The sequence below is a fragment of the Sabethes cyaneus genome, chromosome 1 (genome assembly GCF_943734655.1).
Source record: "Sabethes cyaneus chromosome 1, idSabCyanKW18_F2, whole genome shotgun sequence".
Taxonomy (NCBI): domain Eukaryota; kingdom Metazoa; phylum Arthropoda; class Insecta; order Diptera; family Culicidae; genus Sabethes; species Sabethes cyaneus.
The window spans coordinates 52,949,374-52,968,356 of record NC_071353.1 but is presented as its reverse complement, the minus strand read 5'-3'; the positions used below and the strand labels follow the sequence as shown (position 1 = coordinate 52,968,356).

The 18,983-nt window shown below is 41.8% G+C and overlaps 1 protein-coding gene across 1 annotated transcript in view; it reads right to left on the bottom strand.

The window, feature by feature from the left end:
* The window catches only part of LOC128745693 (pyrokinin-1 receptor-like), a 93,110-nt gene that overhangs the window by 48,813 nt on the left and 25,314 nt on the right, over window positions 1-18,983 (bottom strand). The window contains exons 2-3 of the mRNA XM_053842772.1: window positions 17,595-17,760; window positions 17,322-17,454 (exon numbers count right to left, since the gene is read on the bottom strand). Coding sequence (XP_053698747.1) covers window positions 17,322-17,454; window positions 17,595-17,760 — 299 coding nt within the window. The remainder of the gene's footprint in view (window positions 1-17,321; window positions 17,455-17,594; window positions 17,761-18,983) is intronic.

The window sequence follows — 18,983 nt, the reverse complement described above, 5'->3', positions numbered from 1 at the left end:
CGAAAAAATGTATCGCATGGTATTGCAACAATGGGCGGACCGAAAATTGCATAAAATCTTCTGGCGAGACCATCGAAGCGATGACATTCGAGTGTTTCAGTTAAATACCGTCACATACGGGACAGCGTCGGCACCCTACTTGGCAACAAAATGTCTCAAGCGACTAGCAGAACTGGACGGACATAAATATCCTAACGCAGCGAGAATCTTAGCCAAGGACTTTTATGTCGACGACATGATGACCGGCGTTGATTGCGTTGAAGATGGGGTCAAGCTGTGTAGTGATATGCAACAACTGATGAAAGGTGGAGGGTTTAATTTGCGAAAATGGAGTAGCAATTGCCCCGCCGTTCTGGTAAAGATACCTGCGGAGTTACACGACGACCGCGTCTCTTTCGAACTCGATGATTCAAGTGCCACTATAAAAACCCTAGGACTGATCTGGGAGCCCAGAATAGATGTATTTCGTTTTAAAGCTCCGGAATGGACTTCATCGGCAATATGCAAACGAACGGTCATTTCCGACTTAGCAAAAATATTCGATCCTATCGGACTTATTGCTGTCGTGATCGTTTCTGCTAAAATATTCGTCCAAACTCTCTGGAAGCAGAAAGTTTCTTGGGACGAACCTCTGCAGGGCGATCTCCAAACCCAATGGATCGAGTTTCGAACCAGTTTATCAAAACTAGAAATGTTGCAGATTCCAAGATGGATCGAATTTCGGAAGGATTGTCTCTCGCTAGAACTCCACGGCTTTTGTGATGCGTCAACGAAAGCCTATGGAGCATGTATATATGTACGATGTAGACATACTGATGGAACAATCACGTCTAATCTGTTGGTAGCCAAATCACGAGTTGCCCCACTCGCAGAACTGGAAAAGAAGAGGAAACAACTGACAATTCCTCGATTGGAACTGTCTTCCGCCGTTTTATTAGCTCACCTTTACGAGAAAACGGCTGCAAGTATTTCGGTGTCTGCTCAAGCATATTTCCACACCGATTCTATGATCGTGAGGTATTGGTTGTCATCAAACCCATCCCGCTACCAAATGTTCGTCGCTAACAGGATTTCTGAAGTGCAACATCTCACTAAAAACGGAACATGGAGACACATAGCCGGCACAGATAATCCCGCAGATTTTCTATCACGCGGGGTTTCACCTTCTGATCTAGTACATAGTTCATTGTGGTGGGAAGGTCCCAATTGGTTAAAACAGGAGAAACTCTACTGGCCACAGGCGCAAGAAGTAGTATTGGAAGAGTTGAATCGACCCGACCTCGAAGAAGATTCCACAGTGTCATCTGTATGCACAGTCTCCCCACCAAGTGACATTTTTAGTTTGAGATCTACACTTCATCGCTTGGAAAGGCTGGTCGCATTATTGATGAGATTCAAGCACAATGCCCTTCATGTACGCGAAACGAACTGCAAGATGTCGGGTCCGGTGACACTTGGGGAAAGGGAAACCGCCCTTCTGCATCTAGTGAAGCTTTCGCAACAGGAATGCTTCGCCCAGGAGCTTGAAGATCTTGCGAGAAACAAAGAAGTGAAACTGACATCTCGCATCAGAACACTACATCCTAGGTTGGTTGACGGCGTGTTGCGAGTTGGTGGTCGGTTAGAAAATGCGGATATTACAACGGACAGAAAGCACCCGATACTATTGGATAAGAATCATCCGTTGACGACCATGATAATGCGTCGTTATCATTTCGAACATCTCCACGCCGGACCGCAGCTGTTGGTAGCTAGCGTTCGCGAACGGTTTTGGCCTCTCAGCGCTAAAAGTCTGGCTCGCAGTATCGTTCATAAATGTATCACCTGTTTTCGGAGCAAGCCTACCGTGCACGAGCAGCTCATGGCAGACCTTCCCGCGGAGAGAGTCACTCCGGCGCCGCCATTTCTGCGTGTCGGCGTTGACTACTGCGGTCCTTTTTTGATTAACTATCCCAATCGAAGGAAAATCCCCATCAAGCATTACGCCGCAATCTTTGTCTGCTTGGTGACGAAAGCAGTGCATATTGAAATGGTTGCTGATCTCACCACTCAAGGTTTTTTGGCCGCTCTAAGACGGTTCGTGGCAAGACGTGGAAAACCCGCTCTCATTATGTGTGACAACGGTACCAACCTCGTTGGAGCAAGACGACAGCTGGATGAACTGACTGCACTATTTAGGAATCAAGAGAGTCAACATTCCATTTCCTCTGGAGCAGCGGACGATGGAATAGCATTCAAATTCATACCTGCCAACTCCCCCAATTTCGGAGGTTTGTGGGAGGCGGCGGTCAAATCAATGAAACAGCATTTGCAGAAGGTGATTGGTCTACGGACGGTTGCACCCGACGAACTGAATACAGTTTTGACGCAAATCGAAGCGTGTCTTAATTCCAGACCGCTTACGCAAATGAGCAACGACCCTAGTGACCTTGATGTGTTAACACCAGGCCACTTTCTGGTTCAACGACCACTAACGGCAGTGGCAGGACCGTGGTTGCAGCATATCTCTGAGAACAGACTCGCCAGGTGGCAGCAGACTGAGGATTTCGTACAACGAGTGTGGACAAGGTGGTCCACGCAATATTTGTCCGACCTTCATAACAGGACTAAGTGGACAAAACAAAGGAATAACCTAGCCGTAGGCGCCATGGTACTGATCAGGGAAGATAATCTTCCACCCCTCAAGTGGCTTCTGGGGCGGGTGACGCAGGTCCTTCCAGGAGCTGACGGAAACGTCAGAGTTGCTAGAGTCAGAACCAAACATGGGGAGATCGTACGTGCTATCTCCAAAATATGCATTCTACCCATCAGCGACAATGAGCAACCACCATCTGGGGAGAACTAGGCCTCCCCCAACGAAGGCGCAGGGCGCCTGCGGGAGCCAGGAGGCTCCCGCATACCAGTTAAGTGTTTATGTTTTATTGAATTTCTAAAAAGCTCAAGGAATGTTTTGTCTACGTAGCCACCTTCTACCACGGCGGTCGGCCGATCCACGATGTCTTCTGTGAAACCTGCCAGCGCCAGCGTACTTCAACCATGTCTATATCCGGGTGAATCCTGGGTCGGTTCTGTGATCAACACCACGTGAGTCACGGGATCTGGTACTATTCATTAGTACCAAAGTTTATTTACGTCCGCCTCGTCACTACCAGAGCATCCATCAGTCTACAGCGGTTCAAAGAACTACACAACGTTCATTGCCATTAAACCTTCATTCATCTCAACGGATCAATGAGTCTAGTAGAATGATGGAACCACGTTCAACACCATCGGCGCAGGAGCGTCCGCGGAGGCGCGCAAGCCTCCGCGACAGGGAAGTCGTTTTAGATTTGTTTTTGACTCGTAAAAAATCGCTTTTCATCGTTACAGTCATCCATCCCCCACGTTGCCGGGCGGCAACCTGGGTACGCAACCAAGCAGAATTCGATGCATTCGATCTTGGGTGGTCATGCATGTCCAACTCTGACGATTCCAAGATATGACGATAAAGAGGGCTTCAATTCACACCATTAAGACATCCAGTGACAGCATTCCACGCAGCGGGCCTCGAGTTGATTCGCATCCCATACACCAGAGAATTCCACGTGTTGTTGACAATACCATTAATTGCAGAAAATCATTAGTTGTAGCATATAAGCGTAGAAGTTAAATTGTAGATTAATTCGTTCGAAATACCGCGTATTCCAAGGCGGCCGGTATGTAAAATATTGCATAATTTATTAGCTATTGGTAGTTTTCAAACCCACTCTACAACGATCATCAGCTTAACTGATGACCGCGAGAAAGGAACTCACTCTCGGCTTACCATATATTAGTCTCAGCCGATCTCCAACATTCGGAAATAGGAGAGTAGGGACAGCAGATATCAGCATCTGATAGCTCTGATAACTAATGACCTGCATGAGTTGAGTCAGTTGTCTCCAAGTACGTACATAAGGAAGGTGCAATATACAACCACTTTGTCGTCTCACAATAAATGTGTTATCTCTTCAACAAGCGTCGGCCCGTTCTGTGCAGTGAAAGAAAACCCCTCGACTGTGCATCGTGAAGATTACGATTTGAACCAAGTGCGCGAAGGTCGAAGACGGAAAAATTTACAGACTGCCAAAGGCCAATCGCGTGTAGTCGATAAGCACATATTAGTGCCTCTTGCTTCAGGTGGAAGTGTAGAGGTTTAATATTGAAAATAGCTTCTAGGGCGGCAGTAGGAGTTGTAGTAAATGCACCAGACATTGCCATTAAACACATCCTTTGAAGATGGTTTAGCTTTGTCTGGACAGTCACAACTTCCCCTCTCTGCCACCATACAAGACAACCATACGCCAGTATTGGTCTGACAACGACCGTGTATAACCAGTGTATGTATTTGGGTTTAAGCCCCCAAGAGTTGCCAATTGCTCGTCTACATTGCCCAAAGGCCATGCACGCTTTTTTAATTCGGAAGTCAATATTTGTGGACCAGTCAAGCTTGGAGTTGAGAATCAACCCCACGTACTTCACTTCGTTCACAACATCAACATCCGAATCGTAAAAGCGCAGAGCGCGAGCTCCATTGGTATTTCTACGTCTTGAAAATAAGACGATAGATGTTTTGCTCGGATTTACCGAAAGTGCAGTTTCTCGGCACCACGTTTCTACGACACGTAGTGCCTGCTGCATTAAGTCAAATAATGTGCTTATGCACTTTCCAACTACAAGGATGAGATAGTCATCCGCAAAACCATATGACGGATAGCCTAGACCATTGAGTTTCCTCAATAGGCCGTCCGCCACAAGGTTCCATAAAAGAGGCGAGAGAACGCCACCTTGTGGACATCCACAAACACTTTGCTTCCAAATGCTTGCTTGCCGTAAGGACGAAAAAAGCAATCGGTTACTAAGCATTTGTTCTATCCACTTTATGATTATTGAAGGCACATTATGATAACGAGCAGCCTCCAAAATGGAAGCGAAAGATACGTTATCAAACGCGCCTTCAATATCCAAAAAAGTTCCTAAGCAAGATTCCTTTTGTGAAAAAGCAACCTCAATTTTATCCACCACATCATGTAATAAAGTGGTTGTAGACTTGCCACTTTGATAAGCATGCTGTGCTGAATGAAGAGGAACTTCTACTAAGCTTGTTTCGCGGATGTGGTGATCAACAATCCGCTCAAGTGATTTAAGCAAGAAAGACGTTAGACTGATTGGTCTAAAACTTTTGGCTTGCTCGTATGTCGCGCGTCCACCTTTAGGAATAAACTTAATGGTTATTTCACGCCATTGAGTTGGGATGTACCCAATAGCAATACTACACACAAACATCCTTCTCAGAATGTGTTTGAAGTACTTGAATCCTTTTTGCAGTAGAATAGGGTATATTCCATCTGTTCCAGGAGATTTGTATGGAGAGAAGCTGTTCACGGCCCACTCAATCGCTTCAGTTGTGACAAGTCTCCGAGCAAAAGCCCATGAGTCTAAGCCACCTAAAACGATTTCTGGATCGTTTCGAACTTCAGGTTCCACACAGCCCGGAAAGTGACTATAAAAGAGACATTCCAGGATTTCATTGTCATTCGAACAGTATTCACCGTTCGAACTTCGAATGTTATTAACCTGATAATCTTTCGATTTTGACAGTATTTTATTAAGTCGACTTGCCTCGCCGAAACTGGAAACGTTGCTACAGAACCTGTGCCAGCTCGTGCGTGCTGAAGATCGTAAAGCCTTTGCATAGGCTTTCCGGGCCTGCTTGAAAGGCTCCACGCCATCCCTCCGACGTCTATTCCAGGCTCTCCTGCATCGTTTCTTTAGTTCCGCGAGATGAGAGTTCCACCATGGTGTTCCTCTAGTCGTTTTAATAGTTTTTAGTGGGCAAGCTACTTCAAAAGCTTCCGCAATAAAAGATGTTGTGACATCTACAGCCACATCCAAGTCGATCGATGACTCAATCGTTGGTTCGAATCCTTGAAATTTCGTCGCCAGTTCCTCCTCAAAGAGTTCCCAGTCAGAAAATCTCGGATTGCGAAATGTTGCAGCGTTCAAGGAGACACCCAAATGATCAAAATATATAAAGCAATGATCAGATATTGGTGTCTCATTTGAAACATGCCATTGTGCCAACTCATGACTGATCCTGTTAGAGCAGAGTGTTATATCTAACACTTCCTCTCTACCAGCTCGTATGAAAGTTGGACAATTGCCAATGTTGAGTATTCCAAGGTTGGTACCACTCAAATATTCCATCAAATCAGAGCCTCTCAGATTGATATCCGAGCTGCCCCAAATGATGTGATGGGCATTGGCATCACTGCCTACAATGAGCGGAAGCCCACTAGATTGGCAGTATCTCACCACATTTCTGAAATCGTCGCTGGGAGACGGTTCATCGTGTGGTAAGTATGCAGAACAGTAGACATAGCGCCTATGGACATCATCCACGACGAGTTCTACTGTGACTGCACAAATATCTCGAGTAGTCAACTCAGAGATAAGGCATGCACTAATTGACCTATGCAACAATATGCATGCCCTGGGCATCAAACGAGGATTTGTCATACCAGTTTTGCTGAAAACAGCAAAGTTCTGGTTTCCAATATCCGTCGAATGAAAGTACCCCTTGCGAAAATATGGCTCCTGGACCAATGCGATGGTGACAGAGCCATTAAAAAGTTTTTCGCATAAATACAAATTTGCTGCCCGTTTGTGTTGAAGATTTATTTGTACGACTCTAACTATTTGACTAGCGGAGTATATGCACAAACAATCTCCAACACAGATCAGACAGCAAATTGTAAGCGAAGCCAATTAAGTTGGCCAGAACGCACTTGGCGTAAAACCCATAAGGGAAATTGGGCAGGACTACTATGCTGTTCCCACGAAACGCAAGGGACAACAAAGATCGACCGTACCAGAGCCCCGCATGGCACAGTAGGGGCAAGATGCCCAAAGCACTCCGTTCGCGACTGGCATGTTTTCACCCCTCCAGCCATTCAGTCATCGGCACGGAGATAGACCTTGACTTAGGGGCACCTGATTTGCCGACTCCCGGCAGGATCAGGTCCCGTGGCTCAATTTTTGCCCAAACGTACAATTCGGCACCAACCGCCAAAGGGCGTAAGTGCAGATTGTGTAAAACAGACCGATTAAGAGTCTCTCTCTCTCTCTCTGTGCTAAGCCAGCTGAGAAAATAACTCTCTCCCGGTGTGCTCACACCCCGCAGCCGCGCCCTCCGAAAATCCTGCGCCGAACTGCACGATTAGGTAGCCGGAAACCACACGGCGAGTGTTCCACCTTCTCTGTCTGCATACGACAACCAAAGTTGCGCACCACCAGGTGCGCAACTTTGGCTACCGTACCCCAGCCGGCACCTCGTGGAGGTAGAGATAGGAGTTAGAAAACAGAGGTGATATATTTGCACATGTTCACTCATTTGCCAGCTTTGTGTCCTTCGAATCCAGAAGACATCAGACGATTGTTAAAGTTGAACACACCGCCTATTTTCAGACAAAGTCTGGGCAAACGAGCGGTGTCGCTGGCCAAAAAAACTGTTGAGCTAATCTTCTCGAAACAGAGATAAAAACAAAATGGCTTTGCTACGATTACTACAAACGACCGTCCCATTTATGGTTGTTTTGCTGCAACCGTACCCAAGGTTATCATTAGGGGTGGGATTTTTCCCTTTACATTTCAACACCCGGCTAGATCGCGTTCAGGCAGCGCGTTTATTGGATGGAAGCGTATGGCTGGGAGCAATAATCAATTACGCTGCCAAAATGTCATATAAATCTCGCTTTATCGGCGCTCCTACGTTCCGCTTCAGTTGCATAAGGCGTGGGCAACCGCCGAAAAACGAGGCTGCAGGATGATGCAATTGGAAGCAATGCATTTTCGGGTGGCGGAAAATTTATTAAAGATCAGGTTGAAACGGTCATAGCGCTATCGTAGTGTTGTAAATCGTTCGTTTGTTCAAACGGAAGATATTTTTTGACAATATTTTAGGTTTTAATATTAACAAGAACTATAAGCATGATTGTTACTGATGTACCACCCTTCTACACATACTAGTTCTTTAGCCTAAGACCTATCCTTTTGGGCAACGGTGGTAAAAACTCAAAATTATTGTTACCAGATATATACTTAGTTTGACGGATGGAAGTCCCTAATTTTCGTATTTAAAATACCACTATGGAGAAGTGTGCAAGCTTTTGTAGGAGGATCAATCCCGGTGTAGTGGTTAGCATTCACGCCTCTCACTCCCAGGACTCGGGTTCAAGTCCCAACCCCGCAGAAGTCACGAATGACCCAAGCTGTTAAAGAGACTATAATCAAAATAAGAAAAAAAGCTTTTATAGATCACATTCATTAGCAGTTATTGAAAATGGATACATATATGAAAATAACATGCTTTTTGACTTCAAATTGAAAGGAGCAATTGGCTCTACCTTTGACGTTTAAATTAGTTTCCATTTTGGCCGTCCACTACCTATAATAGTTTATACTCGCCAGTCAGCCAGGGCTCACTTTTAAATTAATAGACGCATTTTATTGGATTGATTTTTAAATTTTAAAATAAAAAGAATAAAAGTAAACCGTGGTAAATACTAGTCAGTGTGTCCCCTTGGTGCCCCATCGCAATGGCGAGCGACTTTTGTGTGCAACAGTGGCAGTCATTTTTTACCCTCTTTCATTTTGTTTGCTAGAGCTTCACGGATATTTTGTTGCGCAAATAGATATTCCACTTTTGTGGGAATGTTTGAATTTTTGGCAGAGGAAACCCACTTTGGAAGCCGTGGCACATGTTACCAGCGAAAATGGGTTTCGTTCGAAATCGACACGGATTATGATTGGAATGAAGTTGCTCCTTTGTTGCACATTAAAGCGTTAGTAGTAGTTTACTTGACGACTGCGACAATTGCTATTAGTTATTCAGGAAATGGGTAAACTTTTGTCGCTTTTTGTATCCAATTTAGTTTGTATCCGCTTCATGCCAGAAAATTTTCCAGACGAAGCGTGTGAAACGGAAGTGTACCTAACCAAATTAGTCGAAATAAACTGTTTATTGCGATTAATTACGTAAATTACCCGTAAATTGTTGACATTACAGGAGTAATAATCGAAACGATTTCATCTTTAATTACTCCTAGCCGGAAAACGAGTTCGAAGTTTGTTTTAATAGGTGTTGAAATGACGAAATCAAAGTTGAGGTGAGCGGAAAGTGACATCAATAAAAACACTAATAAATGACTAAAGCGTGACTGCGCCTAGGCAGTTTTCATTACTTTGCAGACTTTGTGGCAGTTGGTTCCCAGTCTTTTTTTTCATAGAATAAATTGTGGGCACTAATTTAGAAGGCGCGGTTATATAACGATTTTTAACCTTTCTTTTAAATTATGCTTCCTGCGATATAACCAAAGCACGTAGTGTCGATATGAAACCCGTTGTTGGCCCAACCGTGACCTGATTTGGGATTGGGTTTTTCACTGTGACACTGTGAATTTTAACGAGCAGTACAGCTGATTTTGCTTCAATGAAAAAAGTTTTGTAAATACTGTAACTCATTGACTAAAAGATAATAATTTAATGTTTCGTCTTTTGTAAGGGAAGCATCGTTTTCGGCTTTTCAGTTGGAAAAATATAAGGTAGACCTGTTTATTTAATAGTTGCAAAAACAAAACTGGTAAGCACAGAATCTATTTGCCTTTTGCCAACAGAGAAACCTGAAACAGTCGACAGCGGAATGAAGATAATTCCTCTCAGCCTTGATCGAGTTGATAATAAAATGAAAACACCTCGAAAAAGGTAAATAGCTCATGCTTCGTCAAGATTCATGCCGGATGCCGGTATCCAAATACGGAAGTATGAAATATGAACCGGCTGATTATAGGATTTATGAACGCAATGAAACCCAAAAACACCCTTCGTATTCGATTTTAGCATAAACGAGTAAGCTTCACCGGTTAAGTTGATTTATTTGAAAAATTGCGCTGGTTTAATATTCTTAGTACTCAGGCGGATTTTGACTGATTGCTAAAAAATGAAATCTAAATTTTACTTTTTGCTATAACTTGAAATTATGAGACGTTAAGGAGAAGTATTATCAAAGCACAAGCTAAATATTTCATGCAGAAAATTAACATTTACTGAAGTTTCAGACCAACGTTGTTTTGTTCTGGTCTGCATGGTGTTTGAATACTAAGAATAAACATTTAACAGTATTGCCAATACTGGTTATTTCCTCGTACGTCTGAAGCAAATCAGATCAACATCGCCTATTAAAATCAGCTCCTTAAAAAAAGAGCCTGTGAAGAAAATGACATTGCACTTATCGTTATTATAATGTACTATTGTAATAGAAAACGAACCTTCTGAATATATTCACACGTTAGCCAGTTTCGCCAGCCAGAAATATCCCCCGTATTCACATGCAAATTACTGGCAGTTGCGCGACCTTTGTACGTTATGAATCCTTTTGGACTGATTACCATCCGGAGCATAGGCGGTTAAAAATGTCTGTCTGGCCAGTGAATGGGACACCATTTAGGGCGATTTGGGGCGGAGCAATAACTGAACTACGGTTGGCCTCCTGTAGTGCTAATTTTCATCATTTGTTGGATGGATTTAATGAATACTCCAAAAATTCTTGTGCTGATTTGATTAAAACACACTTACCTTCCGATCTGTGAACTTTGAAATCACTGAATAGCGATTATTAAAGCATATTATTGAAATTTCGCAACTGACTTTATTTCTTAAATTCGTCGTACCGTTTTAAAATCCGTCCATCAAAATTTTTCATCGTCCGAACTAAAAATCACAACAATGTTTATGAAGCTGATACGTGCATGTATTTGTGTAGGACGGCATGACAAATGTTATTCTGCAAAATTTCTGCAGGTCAGGCAAGTTTTTCTGGCTGTAGAATAACAAAAATGCCTTGCGTGTGTTATTTTCATTTATGAATGACGGAAATTAAAACGATTAGTCAACATTTTCTTCTACGTCGCACGAATAAACGTAGGAAATTTGGATGGTAAGACTTCTTTAATGATAAAAAGCTTTTAAATAGATCTTAGCTCACATTGATTGATCGTGCATGATAGACAACAAACTAAAATATTAGGGAATAACTAGTTTTGCATTGTGTGTCACAAAAATGCTGATATTTTTTATAATTTGTGTTGGATAGGACGGAAATGGGCAATTACGACGAAGCAGCAACATACCCTATATAAAAGTGGGCGTGAATATGTTTGTATGTTCCACCATAACTTTAGAACGCCTTGTCCGTTCTCCACCAAACTTGGCACACATGTTCCTTGATATAAAAGAATCAGCACTGGGAGGTTGCCAAAAAGGGGAACCCTAACTAGGGGCTAAGTAAAAGGGTTTGCGTTTCTCTTGCATTTAACGGGAAACTAACAGTCATTAACTTTTTGTCGGAGAGCCCAATTTCGGAAGCTGTTTTCAGGTCCAAAAGTGGGGTTCTGTTTATAGAAATGTAGGTATTCACTGCATTCTTCTTGTCAACCTGAACACAGCGAATATATATAAAAAAATGCTTTTGAAATTTGCAGAATCGATGACGACTAATTTCACCTTAAACCGATTGCAGTTGTGCAAGTGACTTTGAAAAAAAGGGGGGTTTCACCGAACAGGAATATATGGTAAAAAAGACCTTTGTTTCGTTTCCATTAAAGGGATTTCCATAGAGCAAACCAACGCATAATTAGCTACGTCAGCGGTTCCCAACCTTTTTTCGGTGGGGGGGGGGGGGGGGGGGTTGACAAAAGAGGGCTGAGGGCTACCCCCGCAGTGCCGGCGCTTCCGACGGCATTTCGCTGACAACACTCGCGGCCTGCGACCGTCTCGCCCTGAATCATCTAGTGTTACTATAGGTAGTTTCTAGTGGTCTTATTATTGACTAATGTTTTATGGAAGAGTCTAAAATTTCTCGAGTTCGATTATTTAATTAAATTAATTAATCTTCGACATAAAAAACATCGCACAGACATAAAACTTATTTAACTAACTAGATATGATTAGTTTTTAAGTTACGCAAAAATTTCTGTTTCATTTATTTGAGAGTCCGCCCCCACTACCACAGGGGTGAAGGGTCTCAAACCATCATAAAATAAATTCATGCCTTCAAAAACCCCCACATGCCAAATTTGGTTCCATTTCCTTGTTTAGTTCTAGAGTTATGAGGTAATTTGTATTTCATTTGTAGGGGAGCCCTCCTCCAAAAAAGGGAGGGGTCCAAATTCATCATAGAAAAATATCCTTGCCTCCAAAAGCCCCCATATGCCAAATTTGGTTCCATTTGATTGCTTAGTTCTCGGGTTATAAGGAAATTTGTATTTCATTTGTATAGAAAAACCCCCCCCCTTTTAAAAGGGGTCATAATTCCCTTCCTAAAGAGGTTAAGGGTCTCAATTCACTATAGAAAAAAATCCTGCCTCTAAAAATTCCCACATGCCAAATTTGATTAGATTTGCTCGATTTGGGGAGGGGTCTCTTACCATCATAAGAATCTTCCCCGGCCCCAAAAACCCCTTCATGCAAATTTTCTCGCCGATCGGTTCAGTAGTTTTCGATTTTATAAGGAACATCCTGACAGACAGACAGAAATCCATTTTTATAGATATAGATTGTCCGGTCACCAAACCATTTCTTCAAAAGTATCTGGGACATGTTTAGATCTAGCCAATGTTATCCCAGCTTTATTGTAGATAAACTTCTATTGAATTAATTGTTGTAATCTTGGTGTAACTTGAGGTCGCATAACCCATCATGCGTTTTGAAGTCAACGGACTGGTCACTTTCTCGGTGGATACGGAACTTACTCGGTCATTGAGACTCAAGTATATGATTTGAGTTTTGTCGAGCCTGTAAACTGACTGACAAAATTAGGTGCCGGTCTTACCCTGATACTGATTTCCAGTGTTGCAAGCCGGCACTCGTGGGGTCTAATTTTCTTATACGCGCGTTTTTGTTCTAACGAACATGCCGGTATGAGCATTTCCTTGGGACTCTCGCTCTTATTTTTTCATGCCCTGCGACAAGTTTTTGCAAGTGTGTATTCCACTAACGGCCACGGTTGCCACCTTCGCTCGTAATTGCAATCTGAGCAACTGACACCGATCACTCGCGAGGGCTCGCTATCTTATACGCGTGTGTAAGTGACGGCGTAAGGTGAATAAAAAAGAAAAAAAAATGCAAAATATGTATCCATATATCCCAGTATGACGCTAGCCCGCACAGGTTGCTGGCTTTGTGAGTGGGCTGTACAGAAAGACATTTTGAGGCAGGTAGTAGGATGTATGCACGCAGCATCGGCGGTTGTTTATCGTGCGCTTGCGTCAGTTGCATAAACGTTGGAAGCTGCTTATACTCGCTCGCATGAGACTGGGCATACTTTACTACTCGCTCGATTTGCAATATTGCCGATTTCACCCGTAAAGTTTTAGGCGCTGTCTGTTATATGCAATGCATGTAATATCCCTTAATTAAAAAAACACATAGGCAGAAAACTTAAATTTTAAATTCGATCTATAGCAATCGAACGCTCATATGTATGGCATAAAATCGAAAGATGGGGTGCATACCCCAACCTTCCCTGCCTTTTACGTACCCGTCCCTACCATATTGCGTATTCACAAACATGCAAATAAACAATAATTCATAGATTAAAGTGTCATTAAAAATCATTCACAAAATAAGCATATTTTTTTCATTTTATTAGCGACCTTTTAAATAGGTTTATTCATTCAGGTCCGAAATAAGTATTATTAAGATTTGTTTTACTTGTCAACTTTATTTCGGTTTTAAAAAAGATTTTGTTTAAACTAATATGAAATGCGGTATTTTAACGGTGTAAAATACTCGCACGCCGATGCACGCCGCCGCCGCCACCGATATCAAACCGCATGCACAGCAACCGATGTGCTTTTATTTCGCATTTTCCATCACACATTCAAACTGATCATATGGTGTTGTGGTTTCAGGCGTAAGGCTAGCAATCGCTAACTTTTCGGATCGAATCTTGTTTTTTTTACAACAGCCTTCGCGGCAGGATTTGCAGCTCCCATTAACGACGGCATGATGAAGCTGCTTTTACCTTCTAGTTTTAAGCGCTTGAACCTCACGCTATGTTGGCAATTTGTTCGGGGTGCACGGATTAGGGGAACTGTGGGTAAGACGAACAGGTTAAGAAGAACAGCTAATATAATACAGAGAACTTATGATTTATAAAACCTAAATACAGTTTACTTCAGTTCAACATATTGTTTTCAAAAGGAGCTAGTAAAATATTTAACAAAAAATGTTTTTCAATGTGTATTTTGAGTTTTAAAAATGGTCCGAAAAAGTGAACTTTTTTAGTGCTGCGGGTGAAACGGACAATGTGTGGGGGTAAGATGGACAGGTATTATGAATCGCCCCAACTGAGCGCATATTATTATTTTTAACCCTTAACAAATTGAATACGTAAAATATGGTGGTGTAGCGTGCGAAAAATGAGGGGGGCAGTCCACCCCCTCCCACTAGAGGCAGCCAATAGAAAGTTGTTTGGCAGCGGCAATATGAACAAGCATTCCAAAAACTGTTTCATGCCTGGCCGCTACTGATTTGTTTGAAGTTCACGTTTGCCGGTTAAATTTTCATTTATATGCATGAGATATCACTAAGAAGCAAAATCAACAATTTTAACATAATATGTTCACTGACCATCTTACCCACACTAGCAGTTGTCCATTTCACCCCATCATTATACATTTTTTTAAAGCGTTCACAATTTTTCATACGCAAATGAAATTACGTATTATTTGAATGGAGACGTTACTTGAAAAGGTATTATATCGAAATTCTTCATGCTATGGGCAACATTTTGGAACTAAACCACTCAAAAATCTTAATTCCGATGGAAAAAAAGTTACATCCAAACGCAGAATCTTGTCAAATTTTTAGTTTTTTTGTACTTTATCAAAATTGGAAAGTTTTAAATGATGATGGAAACGTTCAGACATCATGAGATAGGAAGATGGTTGGATGCCCATCAAAACATTTACGAATTTTAATGCTTAACTGGTAGAATCAACCACCTGTCCGTCTTACCCACCCTGTTCGTCTTACCCACAGTTTCCCTACATGTTTCATCGTCCAGTTCGTCCTCATTCGTACTTCCGTACTGTTTTAAATAGTTTAAAACCATTTTGAAGACTCACCAGCATAAAATAATTGACAACGTATGCACGTTAGCCAAATTTTTCCCTGGATTGTCAACTCGCCTTGTGTATATAAATGAAAAAAAAAAAAAAAAAAAAAAAAATGGCTAGAGTAAGGAGGGGTAAAAGTGCGATTCAATGATTTATCGGTGCAGATTCCGGGTAAATGGACTACATTGGCATGGATGGGTGACTACTTTGACGGCTTAAATCTAACGTAAACTTTGGTTGCTTACGAAGCATAGCTGCTGAGTTATGTGGAAATGTTATTTTACACACTTTAAAAACTCAGCAAAATTTGCCGAGATTTGGACAGCCGGGCGTTCGGTAAAAATTTCAGTTTTGCAAATCGACGTTTACGGATCTTTACTAACGTTTGGCATCATAAAAAAATTTACCGAACGCTCGGTTGTCCAAATCTCGGCAAAATTTTGCTGACTTCGGCACTTTTTATTAAGTGTGTAGGGTGGATTTGATGTAATTTTTCGTTACGCGGCAAACGCGGCAAATACGGTATCAGCAGGCGGATATTACTTGTTGAAAATTTGTAGCCGCGTTTTACATTACTCACATATCTGTTTTGAAAATACGGTGAAAAGAATTTACAAAATTTGTTTTGCTTTTCCATAATTTAACCAAACCCCGTCAAGCGCCTAGCGGGGTAAAAGTGCGATTTGCGGACGGGGCAAAAGTACGATTCATGGACGAGGTATATACAGCTTTAGGCACTATATTACAGATACTAGAAATGAAAAATCTGCAGAAAACTGTGTGCTCTACAAATGTTGGCCAAAGGAAAACAATGTTTTTCCGCTCATGAAACAAAAAACAAACGTTTGAAAAAGTTTCGATCTGACGGAGGCTGATACACCAGCACAAAATGGAAAAGGTGCAAATTGAGAATATTCCTTACCGAAACATACCGCAGATTGAAGATAATATGGTTTTGTTAGCTACTGCTGTGCTAATTTCATGGATTCGAGCTTCGCACTCTTGTCCCGCGGTATTCGCACTTTTGCCCCGCTAATGGGGTAAAAGTGCGAATCGGCACTCGATCAGAAGAATGAAGAATTTATTATGCATAATACTATTATTCCAGATGATTTATAGCTGAATGTGAAAGTATTGAGTTACTGTATCACTACAAAATATATTTTGTTGTTGTCCTTCTGAATATCTCACGAAAATTGATGACAACTTCAAACACGGCACTTATGCCCCGCCCTACTCTACTGTGTTAAAAAAGTTCCCCGGAGGGAATTTGGCCACAGGTATCGTTGTCTCATTTCAACGGCATGGCTCCAGCATGTATGACGGGTAATATGCACATTAAACAGGTTGCCGTTACCGCATAAAACCTCTTTAACACACAAAAGTGATAAAATTGCATTTTTCGCAATTTTATGTTCGTGGCATATCAGCCAATTCGAAACAATCAAACCAACGAGGGTACACGATAGGTACGAATAGAGTCGCCAGGTAAATGTTTTTATGTTGTTAAATCTTTTTATATTGTTTGAACGCTCTAACAAAATGAGATATAAACTTAAACGTATTCTGCTGCATTATTCTGATTGAGTATCCTAACTAGATTATTGGAAATCGTTGATTGGCTGTTTGCAGATGTCATTTATTTTCAGCAGATTATTAGTCTGAAGTTGCAAACTAATTTTACTGCTGGATTATTCCGCTAGAAGCGACGATTGGGTGCTTGATTGTATATGCTTCTTCGCTATGCAATAAAAATTACTCAGTAGTAATTACGCAACTTTCCCAGTCAGTGGCGTCCTTGTACCGCAGTGTTGTGCCATGCTGGTTACCACTCAATATTGTTGGGTTTATTCAATCAACCAGACTGCCAGTCGGTTCGCACTCTGGTGGGACTAATTCGCCGCAGGGGACATTAATAAAAATGTCAGCGAGTAAACGTTGGTAAATCTAATAAAAATATTTCAACACAACGATTGCAATCGTTTCCGATTTTCAGACGATGTTCTACGTGGAATTTGCTATGAAAAAGTTAAAGAAGGAAACGAAATAGTTGTAAACAGTCATTACGACTTATTTAATACCTAAAATAATTTCGGACAGTTTGGATTAGTTCTCACGTTAACTCACCGTGCAGAGTCGTGACTTTCCATGTTCTACCACCCCGAACTGCAGGGCCTGTGGAGTGGCCAGTCCGAAAGCCACTATCCAGATGGCGATAACAAATTTAATTGCCCGCGATAGTTTCGACATTGTATGTGACCTGTTGGAGGTGTTTAAAAGTGGGAAAAACGTCATGGCTCATTATTCGTGGTTGCATTGCTGCGAGTCGGTACTAATAAAATTCATTTAGGCTTGCTGTGGGAGGGAGGCGAATAATGCGGGAAACGTTAATCAGCTTACCGAAAGGGGTGGCAAATGGCAATGTACCGCTCGACGGTGAACGACGTTATAGTCAGCACTGTTGCGTTGGTGGCAGTCTCCGAGAGCAGACCGGTGATGATGCACGCCACCTGGTTGAAGGGATATGCGTACGGGTACCAGGTGCCGTAAACCTCCTGTGGCATGCCTGAAATAATGATGAGAGAATAAATCAGCATAATTTATGAGAATTAGCTCGAGAGGTTTGACTCAAATCTTTGTCAAAGTTTGAAATTTTAAATTTGTAATAATATAATTTGTGAAAATGCTGGAAAAGAGTGGATACTTAATGAATTTCTACACTGGATGAGGGTACTGGCTCACCAATCAAGCAGATCATAATTCAAATTTTTTGTTTATTAAGGCTTGGGATAGCTTTTGAAAATCTCTGTGTTGAAAGAAAACTTTAATTAGATTATTTCTTTGCGACTGGGTTTATAAGTATGGCTGACAGTATGCAATACTCACAAGCACTGAACGTGATTGCCAATCGGACCAGATCTCACTTTTTATTTCAATACACAAACAATAATCTGTCTGTAATTATAAGGTTATCATCCATAAATAAGGGCAGGGTAAACAAAGTAAGAACTTCCGAAGAAATAATTATCGAGATTGCTTTCTTTGCCGCGTTAACTTAGAATAAACAGGCTGGAGAAGAGAAGTTCCCTCAGTGTATTTCAATATTGCAGCGTGACAGCAAGCTCAATCCTAGAATGCTTATGTCCATGCAAATTCAGCAGGAAACTAATGGTGTTGTGAGAAGACACAGATGGTAGTGCTGAAATGAATGAATGCTTAAATTATTTCTGGTTTTCTGCCAAAAGGAGCCCTTCTCCTTTCGCAAATTTACGGTTCATCCATTACGTTACAATTTTCATTAAAAGAAAGGAAAACAAGAAAGCTTTAGCATGACAATCCGATTTCAGAACATGGACTTCTGTTTGGACAGCCCTCGCAGTCGATTCTTTGCGCGAATTGCTAGTGCTACAAACTTGTTGAAAGTCCTTAGATGGAACTCGTTAATATGACATCTGGCTTTTGAGACTAGTAATCGTACCTTCGAGTCCAGCCAAGGGCTTACTTTTGAAAAGGCTTTCATAAGTCAATATCAGTGATCAGAATGATGTAATGCTTCACTGTGTAAAAATATAAAGCTAGTTGCAGAATATTCCATCCCTTTGAAATTCTATTAGTCAAGCCTGACTCGAGGTGAAATAAAACCACGTTAAAAGTTGAGCTTGCAGTCGTTCCAACTAGACAACGTGAATCAATTTCTCGCTTCCACTAGCCCAGCTCAGTCTGGTGTGAATAAATAATGATAAGCTCATTCCCAGCGGTGGCGGTAATCAATTGAGAAAAGAATTGTGG